General features: G+C 30.9%; 1 protein-coding gene across 1 annotated transcript; it reads right to left on the reverse strand.

Annotated features, from left to right (window-relative positions):
- Positions 1-345: 345 nt before the first annotated feature.
- On the reverse strand, positions 346-12,638 carry LOC134693505 (type-1 angiotensin II receptor-associated protein-like). Its single transcript, XM_063554342.1, has 7 exons — positions 12,509-12,638; positions 9,840-9,874; positions 8,250-8,364; positions 6,561-6,654; positions 6,282-6,321; positions 4,329-4,450; positions 346-3,033 (listed from the first exon to the last, which is right to left on the reverse strand). Exons 1-7 carry the CDS (start codon positions 12,533-12,535, stop codon positions 2,921-2,923), a joined length of 546 nt encoding a protein of 181 aa, XP_063410412.1. The 5' UTR covers positions 12,536-12,638; the 3' UTR covers positions 346-2,920.
- Positions 12,639-16,358: the final 3,720 nt, after the last annotated feature.

The raw sequence follows: 16,358 nt of genomic DNA on the forward strand, positions 1-16,358 counted from the left end.
ACCAACCTTCTTTTTGTGGTCATTAACATTGTGTTTAAATTTCATTGATTTCTATTAACTTAAACTAAAGTTATAGTGCGAAAACCAAGAAAATGCTTATTTGGGCCCTTTTTGGCCCCTAATTCCTAAAATGTTGAGACCAAAACTCCCAAAATCAATACCAGCCTTCCTTTTATGGTCATAAACCTTGTGTTAAAATTTCATAGATTTCTATTCACTTTTACTAAAGTTAGAGTGCGAAAACTAAAAGTATTCGGACGACGACGACGACGACGACGACGACGACAACGACGACGCCAACGTGATAGCAATATACGACGAAAATTTTTTCAAAATTTGCGGTCGTATAAAAAAATGAACCTGTTAAGGGGAGACAATTCTCATATAACTTTTTCGAATTGGCACATAATACCACGGAATGTCACTCATCATACAAATGGCACATCCATATAATTAATTAACTGCGCAATAGTGCTCCACCTTCAATGATGATTCTGAATTATAAATATAACCAAAAGTTGTTAATCTATAGATAGTGAAGACTAATGAAAGCTAACCCACTGTAAAAATATTTTTTTGCACTTTTTTAAAACTTCCTCAGAAAAATTATCGAGCCACTTGACTTTCATAGCTCAAAATTCACGTTTTTACAGAATATTTGAATAAAGTAGTTACAGATTATTCACTTCTCAAAGTGTAAGACGCAATAAAAATCGTATGCTGGCACAATATTACCGAAATACGGATTAAATTAAGTCCTAAACATTTTGACATTTCTTCGTATATTATTATCCAAAACCGGTTTAAACAAATCACAAGTACGTGTTAAGATCCGACTAAATACCTATTTTCTGATATGGTCAGGTAAAATTGCTAATTCAATAGGATATATAGCTCAGGTCAATATTTGTGCAATACTATTCAGAACATGAATTTCCTTGCTAAAGTGACAATTATTCCTCCAATATACATAAATATCATGTTGAACTGCACATACATGACATACAAAATTACTAAAAGACTCAGACAGATTTCAGTTTGGTTTTTTTTCTTTTTTTTCTACTGTTTCTTAAAGGACTTAAATGTTATGATTAATGGAGACTTATAAATTTTCAATCATAAAACTTTAACTTTGAGTTTATGCCATTGGAATAACCAATTTAACATAGCGAACATGAATTGTTTTATATAAATATTTTTAAAACTGAAGTGAAGAATATAAATGAGTTGGAGTTCCAAAATATTCAACAAAATGTTTCAATTTAATTTCCCTTGATAAAGTTGAATTCTCCCCCTCTTAAAGGATAAATAGAACTCTTATTTGACTCAATGATTTTAAGTGCTTTCTTTTTTTTTAACTACCTGTATCATGAGTATGTTTATTAAAACATAGTGTCTTGAAGGTGTCTGTTATATTAGACTTTAAACAACATACAATCAATAATTCTAAATCATTTCTATCATAATTAAACTAGCTACCAAAAAATAAATGAATTTAATGAAGAAAAAAAGTATGAAAAAACACCACTAAAATTATGTCTTTCAAAATTACCTATATACATATAGATAAAGCCAGATCTACAGACCAAAATTTAATAAAATTTTAATAATTCACAACCAGATTTAATAGTAGTTCCAGCCTATTAATGAAACATTATATAAAATAACGGAATGTTTGAATAAACCATATCTTAATACTGTAAATTCAGAAGTTATTGCATAGATTTTATTATTGCAAAAATGCAACAGGGTTTTAATTGCAATAATTTCGACTCACATTTTGAAATTTTTTATATGAATTAAACAGGATTTTTCTAAATATTGCAAAAATTAAAATAGCATTTTAGCCTAAATTTACAAAATCGGAATAATAAATGTACGCAATAATTTCTAAATTTACAGTACCTGATTTAAAAAATTTCCAATGAATTACTATAAATTAATAATATTTTTACTATCAAATTGTGACTGAACAATTTTAACAAAAATAAAAACTCACAATAATTTATTCATTACATTATCAATAAGTACTGTAACATTTCCAGACTGTAAAAATAATATAATAATTTTTTTTTTGGTCCCTTGATCGCTTTGATCAACCATTGAAAAGATACGGTTGTTTTCTGTCTGAACTTGCTCATGTTATTAAATTTTGCTAATGAAATAAATTTTAAGTTTTCTGCTGTATTGATTTTCATTCAAAAACAAAGTGTAAAAAAAAAATTTCTGAATCAATAAAATGTCTGAAAATTAATCTCATATTGTAATCTAAATTGAGGGGGGATAGGACCTTTATCGGGACTCCGAGATCGGGTGTTTTTAAGCTCAGGAATTCAGGATTGACCCTTTCAGGGTCCGGGAATCCTTTTTTTCGGATTTCGGGACGTTGGGATTTACTTTATTTAAATTCAGGACCACAGGATTTTGTTTTTTTAAGACCGGGATTTCAAGATCAGGACCCTTCGCATCCCCCCTCTAAAAACAAAGCCCCAAATTTGAAAAATTCACAGCATCAATACCAATCAAGCACAACCAAGTTCACACTATCAACAAAGGAATTGAAGACATTGTAAGTATTACTCCCTGTCCCATATGACATTAAATATAACAACCACAGACTTTTTAATGAACCAAGAAATTGGTTGGTCTATACAAAATAAATGCCTATGGTATTATATCTTCCATTTATCTCTTATTCACCAATAACTTGTTTAGTTACAATTATTTTGAGGATATTTACCACCATATTTTTGAGAATATTTTTCCCCATATTTTTTAAGGACAACAACCGTATCTCATACTTTTTTTCAAAATAACATATATTTCTAAGCAGTAGATCTACAGTGTAGAGCAAAATATAAGTGGTGAATGTTCATTTATTATTGCACAAAAGCCATTAGATGTATGGAGATCTGCTGATCTAAGGGGTTACATGGGGGTCATCTATTCCTCTAGGTGCTGACGCGGTCTCAACATAATTACTAGATGGCACTGATTGGTCAATGTTTTCATATTTACTATCATGTTGGTTACCTATTAAAGAAAAACAAATATTTTGATGATTTTACTGGTTACGTGAGAAAGAACACAATAGGGCTATGGAAAATTTTCAATCAACACTATTTGAGGAAGAGTTATACTTTGTATATTACTTTTGAAATAACATGAACCTTTGACAACTTTATTAAACTAGATTGGCATGGTTTTACACTAGTTATGTTTGGGGCTCTTTATAGCTTGCTGTTCAAGGCTCCTTGTTGAAGACTTTGGCCTATAATGGTTTGCTTTTTACAAATTGTGACTTTGATAGAGAGTTGTCTCATTGGCACTTATACCAAATCTTCCTATATCTATTTAGAAATTTTACTGTCTAATTTGAATCAGTTCATTTTGCCAATTAATCATTTAACACAAATGTGTCTTAAATACAGGGATGCTCCACTCACACTATTATTTTCTATGTTCAATGGACCGTGAAATTGGGATAATAATTACACCTTATATAAGAATGCCAGCTTTTGATTGGCTGATAGCCAGTGTATTTACGCATATTCTAACATTTCTTCCTCATTTCAAATGAATCTGACTGTTTTTCACCACTGCCGGTAAATATGCCTTAAATACCATGGTATTTGCCATTTTGGATATTCCTTTTTTACCCTCGCGAGCATTTTCCCGCCATTTTTTTTCGGATATGACGTTACATAAAGACAGCGCGAACGCGTATAAGTACATGTAAAGTTCCCGTGGTATATTTTATGATAGTACTTGTCCTCAAATAAATATTTCCTTTTCCTAGTACAGAGAGTTTAAATTAAAATTCATTCGGTGTAATTAAACAGATATATCATGTTCATGATGTCATGGAGGGGTATTTGCAAAAAATACAAGTCTTGGGACAAATTTCCCTTGCCTTGCGGCTCGGGAAATTTATGTCCCTCGACTTGTATTTTTCGCAAATACCCCTCCATAACATGATATATCTGTTCAAAACTCTTATTTGGTAATAAATTTGAAAGACCATATCATAGGGAACATGTGTACTAAGTGTACTATTAAGTTTTAAGTTGTTGGGATTTACTTCATTAAAAACTACCTCGACCAAAAATTTATCCTGAAGCAGGACTGACAGACTAGCAAACAAATGCACAAACAAACAAATAAACAAATGGATGAATGAGCAGACGCACAGAAAACATAATGCCCTTCTACAATCATAGGTGGGGCATAAAAAGGCAAATTGCAAAACAAAATTTTTAAATGCTGAAGATAAACTTCTGCAGTTGATTTGACTAATGTAGAAATACATATATATATAAAGTACTTACCCATTCCAGGAATTCCAGGAATGTTAAATGGCAAATCAAATGCATGGCCTTGTCTATCCTGCCAGATACGGTACAACAATATGGCCGTCACTGGTTTTAAAATCAAATTCACAATGCACATTCTGATCTGTGTTAAGGAAGTATTAATTGATTGATTTTGTGTGGTAAACACCACTTTCAGCATGATGAGTCCTGTTGGCAATTCTTTTTTGTGTCAAGTTTTTATTGATGCAGGAAGTTGAAGTCCTTGGTAAAAAACTACAAACCTTTAGCAGGAAAACTGGCAATCACAGTTAACAAGTCAGACACACTTGCTTCAAACATGTGTGAGGCCTGTACTTCACACTTCAGTGTTAAACAGGCTAGTGTTACAGTCGATGAACTACTTTCACCATCAAGGCCCCACTTTAGTAGGATGAAGAAATTAATGCAGTTAAGGTGGTATGGGAGTCTAAAATAAAAATGATAGAATTTGTTCATACTTTGCCAAAATGTAGTATCTATTGATACATGTTAAAAAATATTATAAAAATGATAGGTCACCGTGCATTTTTTCAAGCTACGGGTCGTGACAAAATGACACATTTTGTATGGATTATACAGGAAAAAACACCATTTTGTGAATAGAAACTAAACGAAATGATAGAATTGTAAAATAAATTAGGAAAATATAGCTTTCAAACAATACTTTGATAATATCAAAAGAAAAGATAGGGTCACCGTGCGTTTTTTCCGGCTAAAATACAAAGTAGGAAAATTCCATGAACAATCCAACAGAAAATGCACTGTTTTAGAATTACCTCCCCTTAAAATGACAATTTCAAAATATTTAAAAACAACCAAAAATAATCTACACTTGTACATATATTTATATGTATAAGTTATATTCTTATAAATTGGATCTTTTAAATGTAAAAACACATGAAATATCTGCATTCTTGCATCAAATTTTGCTAATTTGATAGAAAATATGGACCTTAGATTCTCTGTTTTTTACAATCCAAGATGGCGAAAGACACCCATACCACCTTAAAGAGACATGAGGCATAGTTGGATAAAATTACTTGGCTTTTTAAATAGGTATACCTTCTGTAAATTCACTACCAGTACTGTCAATTCAGAAATAATGGTATGCATTTACTACATGATATTTTACATGTTTTACAGAGTAGACAAAATGTCAGTTTAATCATAGCAATTTTGAAAAAAAATATGCATATATATCTATATTTCATCTATCAGAATGACAGGTCTTATTATTGTGATACTGACCTAGTCTCATTAATCGCCTTTCTAAAACCTTGCAATCATTTCTGAATTTACTGTATTTCTCTTGCCACTTATTTCAACTTTTTAAGGTCTGCTCATGATAAAAAGAGTTAAATATTTTTGTCCATCTGATGAGTTAAGCCTTTTTCAACTGATTTTCATAGTTCGTTCTTATGTTGTACTGTTATACCACTGTCCCAGGTTAGGGGAGGGTTGAAATCCAGCTAACATGTTTAACCCCGCCACATTAGTTATGTATGTGTCTGTCCCAAGTCAGGAGCCTGTAATTCAGTAGTTGTCGTTTGTTTATGTATTACATATTTGTTTTTCGTTCATTTATTTATATAAATAAGGCCGTTAGTTCTTGTTTGAATTGTTTGACATTGTCATATCGGGGCCTTTTATAGCTGACTATGAGTATGGGCTTTGCTGATTGTTGAAGGTTGTACTGTGACCCATAGTTGTTAATGTCTGTGTCATTTTGGTCTCTTGTAGACAGTTAAAGTCTGTATATAAACTTACAGAAAATTTGCACTTCCTTGAGTATTCAAGTTTATGGTTCAACTGTATTAAAGAAACCAGAGAAGTTGGTATAACATGAATAATACTATAGCGAAACCACAGTAATGGACTAAAAGAAAGGAAATTTCCTCGCAAAATAAAAGTTGAAAATTAAAAGGATACCCAAGGCTAAATCTGTACAGATTCTTTGATCTCACAACCACTGAAATATAAAAAAAGTTAGTTAGAACAATGCTGAATACAATATATGCATGATATATAGCAGGAAGTTACACCTTCTTAAGAGAACTTATTCATAATTAGCCTGGTTGTAAAAAATACCTTTAATCACAAATTAAATCAAGTGAGAGAAAAAAATTAAGAGGGAATGACCATTCAACTTCAAGGGGGATGTTATAAAAAGTCATGAAAACAATGTGTTTGAATAAGGTCAAAACTTACTGTCAGGTTTCTCAAAAGTATCATATCCCATTGGTTCAAAGATTCCAAGAAATATGATGTCTTGTATCATTGTAAAACAGTGGAAAAATAAAAACTGCAAAAGAAAAGAGCATCATTTAATATCAGTTTCACTGGTTCAGATCTTAATCTATTAGCAGTGATTTGGGAAATTGCTAGGAATTCTAGAATTTTTAAAATAGCACCCAAGTGTATCCATAATTGTGACTCATGCTATCATATTTTAATAATTGTCATTCAATTTTGATTTGTACAAAATCTATCACATGTCATCAGAAATAAATCTGTAAAATTCTAATCTTAAATCACAAATATATATATTATCGTGGAAATATAATTCAACTTGCAGAACTAGAAATGATATTTCATACCAATCATTTTATTGTTATATCATTATTAAATTATAAAGAAGGCAAGAAGATATGTACAAGATTTTTTTTCATCTATTCTTTCGGCTAGGTACTTTCTTATTGATAAAGATTATAATGATGTCAGTGTGAAATGGTTAGATTTCTTTTTTTTCTGGATTATATTATTTTTTTACAGTTTGAAACACATTTAAACTGTTTATTTTCTTTTCTGTATTGAAATTCACAACCAACTTTATTTTAGCATTGCACAAAAACATGTTTTTCTACAATGTTTTTCAACTCTCGTACTTTATTTGGCTTTTTTTTAAACTTTTTTGAGCGTCACTGATGAGTCTTTTGTAGACGAAACGCGCGTCTGTATATATATAATTTAGTCCTGGTATCTATGATGAGTTTATCTTCAAACTGCATTTTGAGATCTCTTCAACATATTCAAGACTGTCACCATAAATTAGGTATCTTTGTTTTATATAATTTCTTTTCTGAATTTCAATAAAAAAACAAGAGGCTGTCACAACGACAGCAAACCCGATTTATTAACATTTTTTTGTGTCCTGGAAATATTACAGGAACCATTACTGAAGAATTGTGGGAATGAAAATTGTCAATATCAAATTGGACATCCATTTTGTCATCAGTATCAACATATTAAAATTTGAAAAGCTAAGTATGAATGGTTCATGAGTAAATGCAACAACTTGAATGGAAACGCCATTTTAGGATCTTTCAAGAACCATAACTCCTGAACGGTAAAAGTCAAACTCGTCATTATTGAATTTAACCTCTATTTTGTCATCAGTAACAACATATAAAAATTTCAAAGCTTTGGTTGAATGGTTCATGAGAAAATGCACGGACAAGACTGGAAACACCATTTTTCAATCTTTCAAGAACCATAACTCCTAAACGGTAAATGTCAAAATTGTTATTATTAAACTTGACCTTCACTTTGTCATCAGTAACAACATATTGAAATTTGGGAAGCTTCGGTAGAACAGTTCATGCGTAAATGCACGGACACGACTGGAAACACCATTTTTCAATCTTTCAAGAACCATAACTCCTGAACGGTAAAAGTCAAAATCGCTTTCTATTGAACTTGACCTTCATTTAGTTGTCAGTAACAACATATTAAAATTTTAAAAGCTTTGGTTGAACGGTTCATGAGTAAATGCACGGACAACATTTGATTGCCACCCGCCCGCCCGACCGACAGCCCAACCAGCTGATAGCCGTACACCCCCAAAACAATAACTGACATTTTTGTCCTAAAAATCCGGTTAAAAAAGTGTAATTATACCATAAAAACTGCATCTACAGACTCATTCATCACAATGGCAAACACACCAATCAACAGTACAAACATATTCATGTAAATATAGGACTCTGGTAAAAAGCCACCACTCATTGATGCCCTAAAATAGAAAAAATAAAACTTAGATATATTTCATGTGTATGTATATATACTGTAAATTCAGTAATTATACCTATGTTTTTTTATTATGCGAAAAATGTGTTCATTGGAGTTGTAATATTGTTATCCCAATAATGAAAAACTCATATTTTGGATTTTTTTTTTAATTAATGAAGCAGAATTCATCTCAATATTGCAAAAATGATAACAGCTTTTTGGTCTAAAATAACAAAATTGCAATAATAAATCAACATTATAATTTATGAATTTACAGTATAACAGCAAATGTGTACATTACATTAAGCAAATACAAAGCTCACACAGTTGGAAAGGTTGTTCTGGATATGTTGTTTTTTTACCAAAAGAGACATGCAAATGTATCATGTGTATATGTTTTATAAATAAACTGTCAGAGATTGAATTGAAAAGTATCCTGGAAATTAACATAATACAATCATGTGACAATGTATCTCAGATTTGTTCAAACATTTTATTCTACTTTTTAAAAGCTAAACTGTATAAATTCATACTTGAACTAAGTATTTAAAAAAAAAGTAAAATATTCTAATATTTAAGCCATTTCCCCTTCAAGACCTTTTTTACAGTACTGGGCCACTTTCAACAATTTTGTTGGGATAAAAAAGAAAGTGAACAAAAGTTACATAAATCTTATAAAATGTGCTGCTGAAATTTATGTACATGTAATGGGAGACAACTCATTTTTGTTTAAATACAATAAACAAATGAAGATAATTATGATGTTCATGTTATTGATGTTTTCTAATACAAATTGACAGCAAACTGCCAGGAAACACTGTCATGAAGAATAATGATATACACTTATCATGATATTTATACAATTGGATGACAAAACAAACTCTTGTATTCTTTTTTTCATGAAAATTTTGTTTTTAAAACTGCAGATCTAATTCCTCAGTTCCTGTATCAGAAACATGCATCTATCATTGACACAATTTATGACAGCACTAGAACCTTTTATTATTTTTCTATTTTGCAATTTTCATAAAGTCACTGTTTCAATAGTATTTACCTTTAAGATCTCCTCTTTATCAATCTGTGTCAGGTGGTCTGAGTGTATTTACAGTTTTTTAACATGCATGTAAAGTGACTTCAAATAACTTTAAAGTTTGTCTCAGACTCAGTTGAGCCTGTTTTTTTTGTTTTTTTGGTATTTCCATTTTTAATGTCATGATTTAATGTAAGCTTAAATTTCCTGAATTAATTAGGTTTTTCCAGGCTGATGTGGCAAAGCAAAAATACTGTATCTGTGACTGTCTGGTGGTGTGTATTTTATTTCCCTTTTGTTTTTTTTTTTGTCTTGGTTTTCTTTTCTGACTCATTACAAAGAATGTACAAATCCTAACTTTTACCATATACATTTGCATGTATGTTTTACATGTTTTAGTTGTTACAAATGTTTGAGATAACAGTACATATTTACTCTGAATTACTCACCATATTGTTAAAATGAAATGTACTATCACAGCACCCTGCAAAACAAAAACAGATTTAATTTTAACATGTTTCATAAAATGCTTTACTGGGTGCAGCTAGTTACGGCAACAGAGGTCTTACTTTGAACAGTTTGGGCAAGTATGGACACTTCATTCAAGCTTTGTATTACTATGAATGTGGACTGTGATTATATTGACTAAAATTTGACACAACTTGCATAATATTTTTGCTAAAAAAAGTCAGTTTCAAAAATATTTTATATTGAATCATTTATCAGTTGACAATACCATGTGAATAGTGGGTAAGATTTTAAAAATAAATAAACATGATGAAAGAATATTTTGTGATTAAATATTGTTATAAATGGGGTACATATGGATGTGTATCAACTGTATGGAACAAGTGTTATTGAGGTTTATAAGTCATCATGTAATTTTAGTGATTGAAATGGGAGGAAATACATTTTTATTATAGCATGTAAAGTCTAGATCAGTTTACATTCAACTATTTAGGCATTTATGAGGGGGATAGGACCTTTATCAGGACTCCAGGATCGAATGTTTTTAAGCTCAGAATTTCGGGATCCGAAACATTTAAACATAGGAAAGGACAAGGTACGATAAGGCCTGTTTTTGACCCCCCATTTTTCTCATTTATCGAATTATGTTTTGGAATGCTAATTATTATGTTAAACCATTCCCTGAGGTTTGAAGTTTGTTTGGATGAACATTATTATTTCCTTCTTTTTTTTTCTTGTATTCATTTTTTTTTAAATTCAGCACTTTGGGATTTCGTTTTTTTTTAGCCCTGGATTTCAGGATTAGGACCCCTACCCCCACCCTCATTTATTTACTCTCTATCATGTCTATACACCTTATCGCTATTTAGTCCATTCTGGGAAAAACAGTCATTTATACAACTTCCTGTTTGGGTCACCGGCCGAAAAATGGAGGTCACCAGTAGTGAGCTGGGGGGAGAAAAAACTTTAGAAAAGTGATCATCAGGAAACTTTGATATAGTATGATCCATTTTTTTCGAAATTAAAATTGAAGTAAAAAAATATTTTGCTTGAAGTATTTACGGTAGTTTAAACAGGTCTCATTAAAAAGTATCATGCATGGTGAATTGTTTAAACAGGGTCCCAGATAGCTTCAACTGGATGAAAATGTTGTGAACTTTTAGAACTTATCTGGAATGGAATAAATAGCGATTAGGTGTATATATCATGTATATTATGGGGATGAAGTTCCCAATAACAGTAGAAAAATCAATGAAAAAAAGATTTAAAAAAAAAAAGGTCAGGAAAATTTTCCCGAAATTTTCATTGTACTGATTAACTCAAAATCGTTCACTTTTTTTATGTCATATTTTGAATTCCCCCATCTGCGCAGAAATCTACAATGTACTTCCTATTTCTGGTCTCGTTTGTATGAAACTTTGAGTAAAATATATATTTATCAGTCTAGTATAACATGGTATAACATAGGAAGATTCCCTATGCCAATTTCATTTTTAATAATTCCTTGATTTGAAAAAATGTTACATGATGAAAGCGTTTCTTTGTTTACATTGCATATGACGTCATAACTTAAATAACGTCACAACTAAAATCCGTAACAACAGAACCAAAATCGGAAACGTTACGGTATTTCGGTTTCTTTTTTTTTTTACAAATATTTAAGTTACAAACAAATAATTCATACAGACTTTGTCCCTATTTACAGGTAATGCCTGCCTCTAGTCCAAATTATTATGACGTCTGGCAAGGCTATTTTATTATTTTTCTGGGATGCCTTCCTACCTCTACCAGACGTCGTAGGATTGCGTCCCAGAAAGAAAAAAAATAGCCTTGCCAGACATTGTAATTATTTGGACTAGCCTGCCTCATATTCATATTATGGGGACGAAGTCCCCAATTACGGTAGAAAATTCAATAAAAAAAAAAAAAAAAAAAATCGGGAAAATTTCCCGAATTTTTCATTGTACTAATGAACTCAAAATCGTTAACTTTTTTTTTCAGATCTAGTTCCTGTTCCGGTTTTCCCGCATTTGCGCAGAAATCTGTCTTGTTTGCATGAGACTTTGAATTTTTTTAATATTTACCAGTCTAGTAAAACATAAGATTGGATCTCAATACAAATTCAATTTTAATAATTGTTTGATATGAAAAAAACGTTACTTGATGAAAGCGTTTCTTTTGTTTACATCGAATATGACGTCATAACTTAAAGAACGTCACAGCTAATTCCCTAACAACAGAACCAAAATCGGGAACGTTACGCACGGTATTTCGTTTTCTTTTATCAACATTTTGAATGAAAAAAATAATACATACAGACTTCGTCCCCATTCACAGGTTACGCCTGCCTCATATTAGTATTAATTATATAACAAGATAGAGTAATTAGGGAAAAGAACTATTGACAGGTTTGTTCATTCCTGTATATTACTTCTCTTACAGGTTTTATAAAATCCTTTTTTACTTTGTAAATGTGTTTAAATAATTAACACAAGCAACAGCTTGGTTTATATCATTTATGAACAAGCTGTTGCAGTCTAATGCAGTAATGGATATTTTCATTGTTTCAGTTTCCTGTATTATTCTTTGCAACGAAAAATCTAATAAGTTGTTTGAAAAGATCAAAATATACTTAAGTAATTATTAAAACCTTTAGTGAGACGCTCGATGGGTTCATTTTACAACTTGTTTCTTTTTCTCTTTCTCAGCATCAGCATCCAATAATCACAGTCACGAGATCCTGATGTAAATTCTAGAGATGTTCCGAATAATACATTGATAAGTATCGGTAAGATTGTCTACTGATAGAATCAATAAAACTATCACTTAGACCCAAAATTTATCTTAAATAAATATTAAATGCACAACAAGCAAAATGATCGATTACATGGTTTAGTCTAAGTTGAATGATTTTTTTATTAGTTGTAAGTGGCTTTGAACAAGCTGTCAGATACATGTATCTGCGAGTACTCTCAGATCTATTCATTGTGTCTTTTTGTGTCTGTATATATAAGTACCCGGCCACGTCCACTTGTATTTTTGTTGTACTGTTATACCACTGTCCCAGGTTAAGGGGGATCCTGCTAACATGTTCAACCCCGCTAACATTTTTAACCCCGCTAACCCCGCCACATTCATTATGTATGTGCCTGTTCCAAGTCAGAAGCCTGTAAATTCAGTGGTTGTCGTTTGTTTATGTCACAGTCACGGTTAATTAATACTACCAAAATAAAAGAGAGTGGCGCAATTAATACCTTTTCAAAACTGCAATTGGCGCATATTGATCCTGCCCATATAGATCCTCTCTATTTAATATACTTGTTGACGGTCACCCGATGACTTTTTGTAAAAGGCTTGCTGATTTTATGACTGGGGAAACAAAAAATGTGTATTATGTAATTCAGATGCCATTGGTGATGAATACCATTACATTTTTAATTGTTCAGCTTTTGATAACTGTAGAAAACAATGTATTGCATTTTACTATAGAAATAGTCCAAATACATTGAAGTTTTATGACTTAATGAATTCAAAAAAATGTTCAGAACTGCACGAACTATGTAAACTTATTAAGGAGATCAATAACAAATTGAATATTTCTGGGTGAACAATTGTGAATGCCTCTATCTACTTTCGTACATTATTTATGTAATTTTGAAATATGTATAACTATCTCTATACCTTTGTAATTTGGTTTGTGAGAATAAAGATATATAGAATTTCAGAAAAGGTATCGAAAGTTATAGGTGCTTTGGGACAGGACTATTGTTTTTCTAGCCCAGCTCCTTCATTTTTCCAGAGACATGTATGTATTTATATGTCTCTGATTTTTCCCCCAAACAAAACATTTTTTTTTATTTATTTTAATAATGTAAGCGTTTATTTGTATGTTATGAATATTCATTACTAGAAATAAACTTATGATGTTGAGAGTCTTATAACAACAACACTTTAGGTACTGCTGCAGAAATTTAATTCACCTCTGGCCAAAAAAAGCTAGCGAAATGGTACGTACGGAACTGTTTTTGATTTATTAATAAACTTGTAATTTTATATCCGGAAACCTTTATTTTTGTTTTTCTCCCAAAATAACAAAAACGGAATAATCATAAGAGATGATGTTAATGCGACTATACATGGTACCTATAGAGCGTTTAATAGTATAGATATAGATCTACATTGTATATTGTTTGAATTTTGTTCTGTTCAGTCTTTGTGTAGTAAAACGTATTCAACTTATATTTTGTCTCATTTGGATCATTTGGTCAGAAGAACAGAATAAAACGAATGAAGAGGATCTCTTACAAAAAAAAGCTCCATCTCATCAAGGACGTATAACTAACATCTAATATACGTCCTTGATCTCATTGAAAAATGTCTTCAAGAATAAAAGTGCAACTGATCATATGTTTCTATCCAGTTCACATTTTATATATATAATTAATTAACGGTTAAAAAACCTAAAAGTACTTTCAAATGATTAAAATTACATTAACTTAATGTCAGTTGCACATTTCAACATGGGCGTATGACATTTGCGCCGATTTTGAAAATTTTCATTCTCTCATTTGCGCTGATTTCATTTTTTCATTTGCGCCGATTTTATATTTTTTTCCTAATTTGATTTACAGTTAAGTTACAGGTAAGTTCATACTTTTACATTGGCCGAGCACAGAGTATAAAGACAAATCAAGTGACAGTGTAATTGGTAAATGGCTATCCCAATGTTTCGGGTTACCATTCCTTTCCCTAAATGAAATCGATGACTGCTTCATGTTTGGCATTGTCTGACGCTCCGCTCCTTCTGATGACAAATTTCATAGATTCGTAGACAACGTACAAGTACACATTCCATAACGGTTTAATAGCTCCCTTGTGAGAAAATGCGAACTCTAGAAATGCCCCCACCAGTACGTATGCCAGACAAAGATAATATGGCATTCTTTATCGACAATTTCGCCAAATATAGAAGAGACGAAATCATAAGAAAGGAATATATTAGATGTGTTGCCTACTATACAAACTCGGCAAAAAATTTATGATTTAAATGTATTCCATCTTTATGGATTTGAATGCTGTACATATATTTTTAATTCGTGATTTTAGTATAAGCAAAGTGCTTTTATCTTAGAATTTTACTTGATTTAAAACAGGACACAACAGTTATTTGTATGTTATGATTGACATTTCATATAACATGTGTACAACTGGCTAACGGAAGAGGTCTTTGATGATAAGTGAAAATAACATTACTGGAAAGGAGAGTTGTCTCATTGGCCCTCATACCACATCTTCTTACATCATTTCACCTGTAAATTACCTGTAAAAAAATCGGCGCAAATGAAAAAAAAATCGGCGCAAATGAAATGCAGATCGGCGCAAATGCAAAACGCCGTTCAACATGCTATGCTAAATAATACTACGGAAAATTTAATCCGGGTATAATTTTCAGTCTTATTTTTCACCAACTTTTTTTATACCTTTACAACCTAAAATTTTAAAAAGTTGGATAAATGAGAATGAACCCTTATGAATGAAAATATTAATTTGATTAAAAAAAGGTTTCTATTGAAGTATGTTATATTTGTATGTTATGTTGCTTGTTAAAGTATGTTTCATATTTAATACAACAAAAGAATGAAATTTAATATTGTATTTCAACTCAATTATGCTAGTATCAAGGGTACTATTTTACATTTTTTTTGTCTTTTTAGAATTTTTTATAACTCCAATTTTTTTTACTACAACACAATTTTGCAAATACTAAATATTTTGAATTTTTGAAGAGTCATATTTAATGCTTAAATATACTGACTGTATTTTACCTTTTATTAATTAATAATGGTTATAACAACACCTATTGTATTTTGTTTGTAGGCATAGGTTGAATATATTTTTATCAAATGTTGGCATAGGTTGAAGACACCACGTGGAAGTAATTATTTACTGTTCTGAAAATAAATTTTTTTAAAAATATGTGATTTTAATTATTGTCATCACAAACTATATTGGATTAAAAAAAAATTCTCTCTATTATTACACTTTTGTAATAAAGCTTATGAAAATAATGGTATTAATTATTTTTGGAGAGTTAAAAATTCTTTAGAGGCTTTAGATAAAATACATGCTTTCAATGGTCCTTACAATTCTGTTGACAGTTATAATTTTTCTACTCTGTTCACTACACTTCCACACAATCTTATAAAGAAAAAGTTTTTGTATTTGATAAAATGGTCTTTCGAAAAATCTCATTGTAATTTTATTTGCTGTAACTCGTTTAAAGCCTTTTTCTGTAACGAAAAAGGAAAGTATGCTAGATACACTTACTGGAAATGTGAGGATATGATTGAAGCTTTCAACTTTCTGCTAGATAACATTTATGTACGTTTCGGCGACAAAGTGTATCGTCAGGTAGTAGGTATGCCTATGGGCACCAACTGTGCCCCTTTAATAGCAGACTTATTTCTATATTGCTATGATTGTCAGTTTATGACCCAACT

Source organism: Mytilus trossulus, chromosome 12 (genome assembly GCF_036588685.1).
Source record: "Mytilus trossulus isolate FHL-02 chromosome 12, PNRI_Mtr1.1.1.hap1, whole genome shotgun sequence".
Classification (NCBI taxonomy): Eukaryota; Metazoa; Mollusca; class Bivalvia; order Mytilida; family Mytilidae; genus Mytilus; species Mytilus trossulus.

Bases quoted from the DNA above. Each gene is read 5' to 3' on its own strand.
- LOC134693505 (XM_063554342.1), bottom strand. From the start codon at position 12,535: ATGAACCCATCGAGCGTCTCACTAAAG. The intron at 9,875-12,508 runs GTTTTAATAATT...TTTGTTTTGCAG, and splicing joins CATCGAGCGTCTCACTAAAG to GGTGCTGTGATAGTACATTT. The intron at 4,451-6,281 runs GTATCCTTTTAA...AACACAGATCAG, and splicing joins CTGTACAGATTTAGCCTTGG to AATGTGCATTGTGAATTTGA.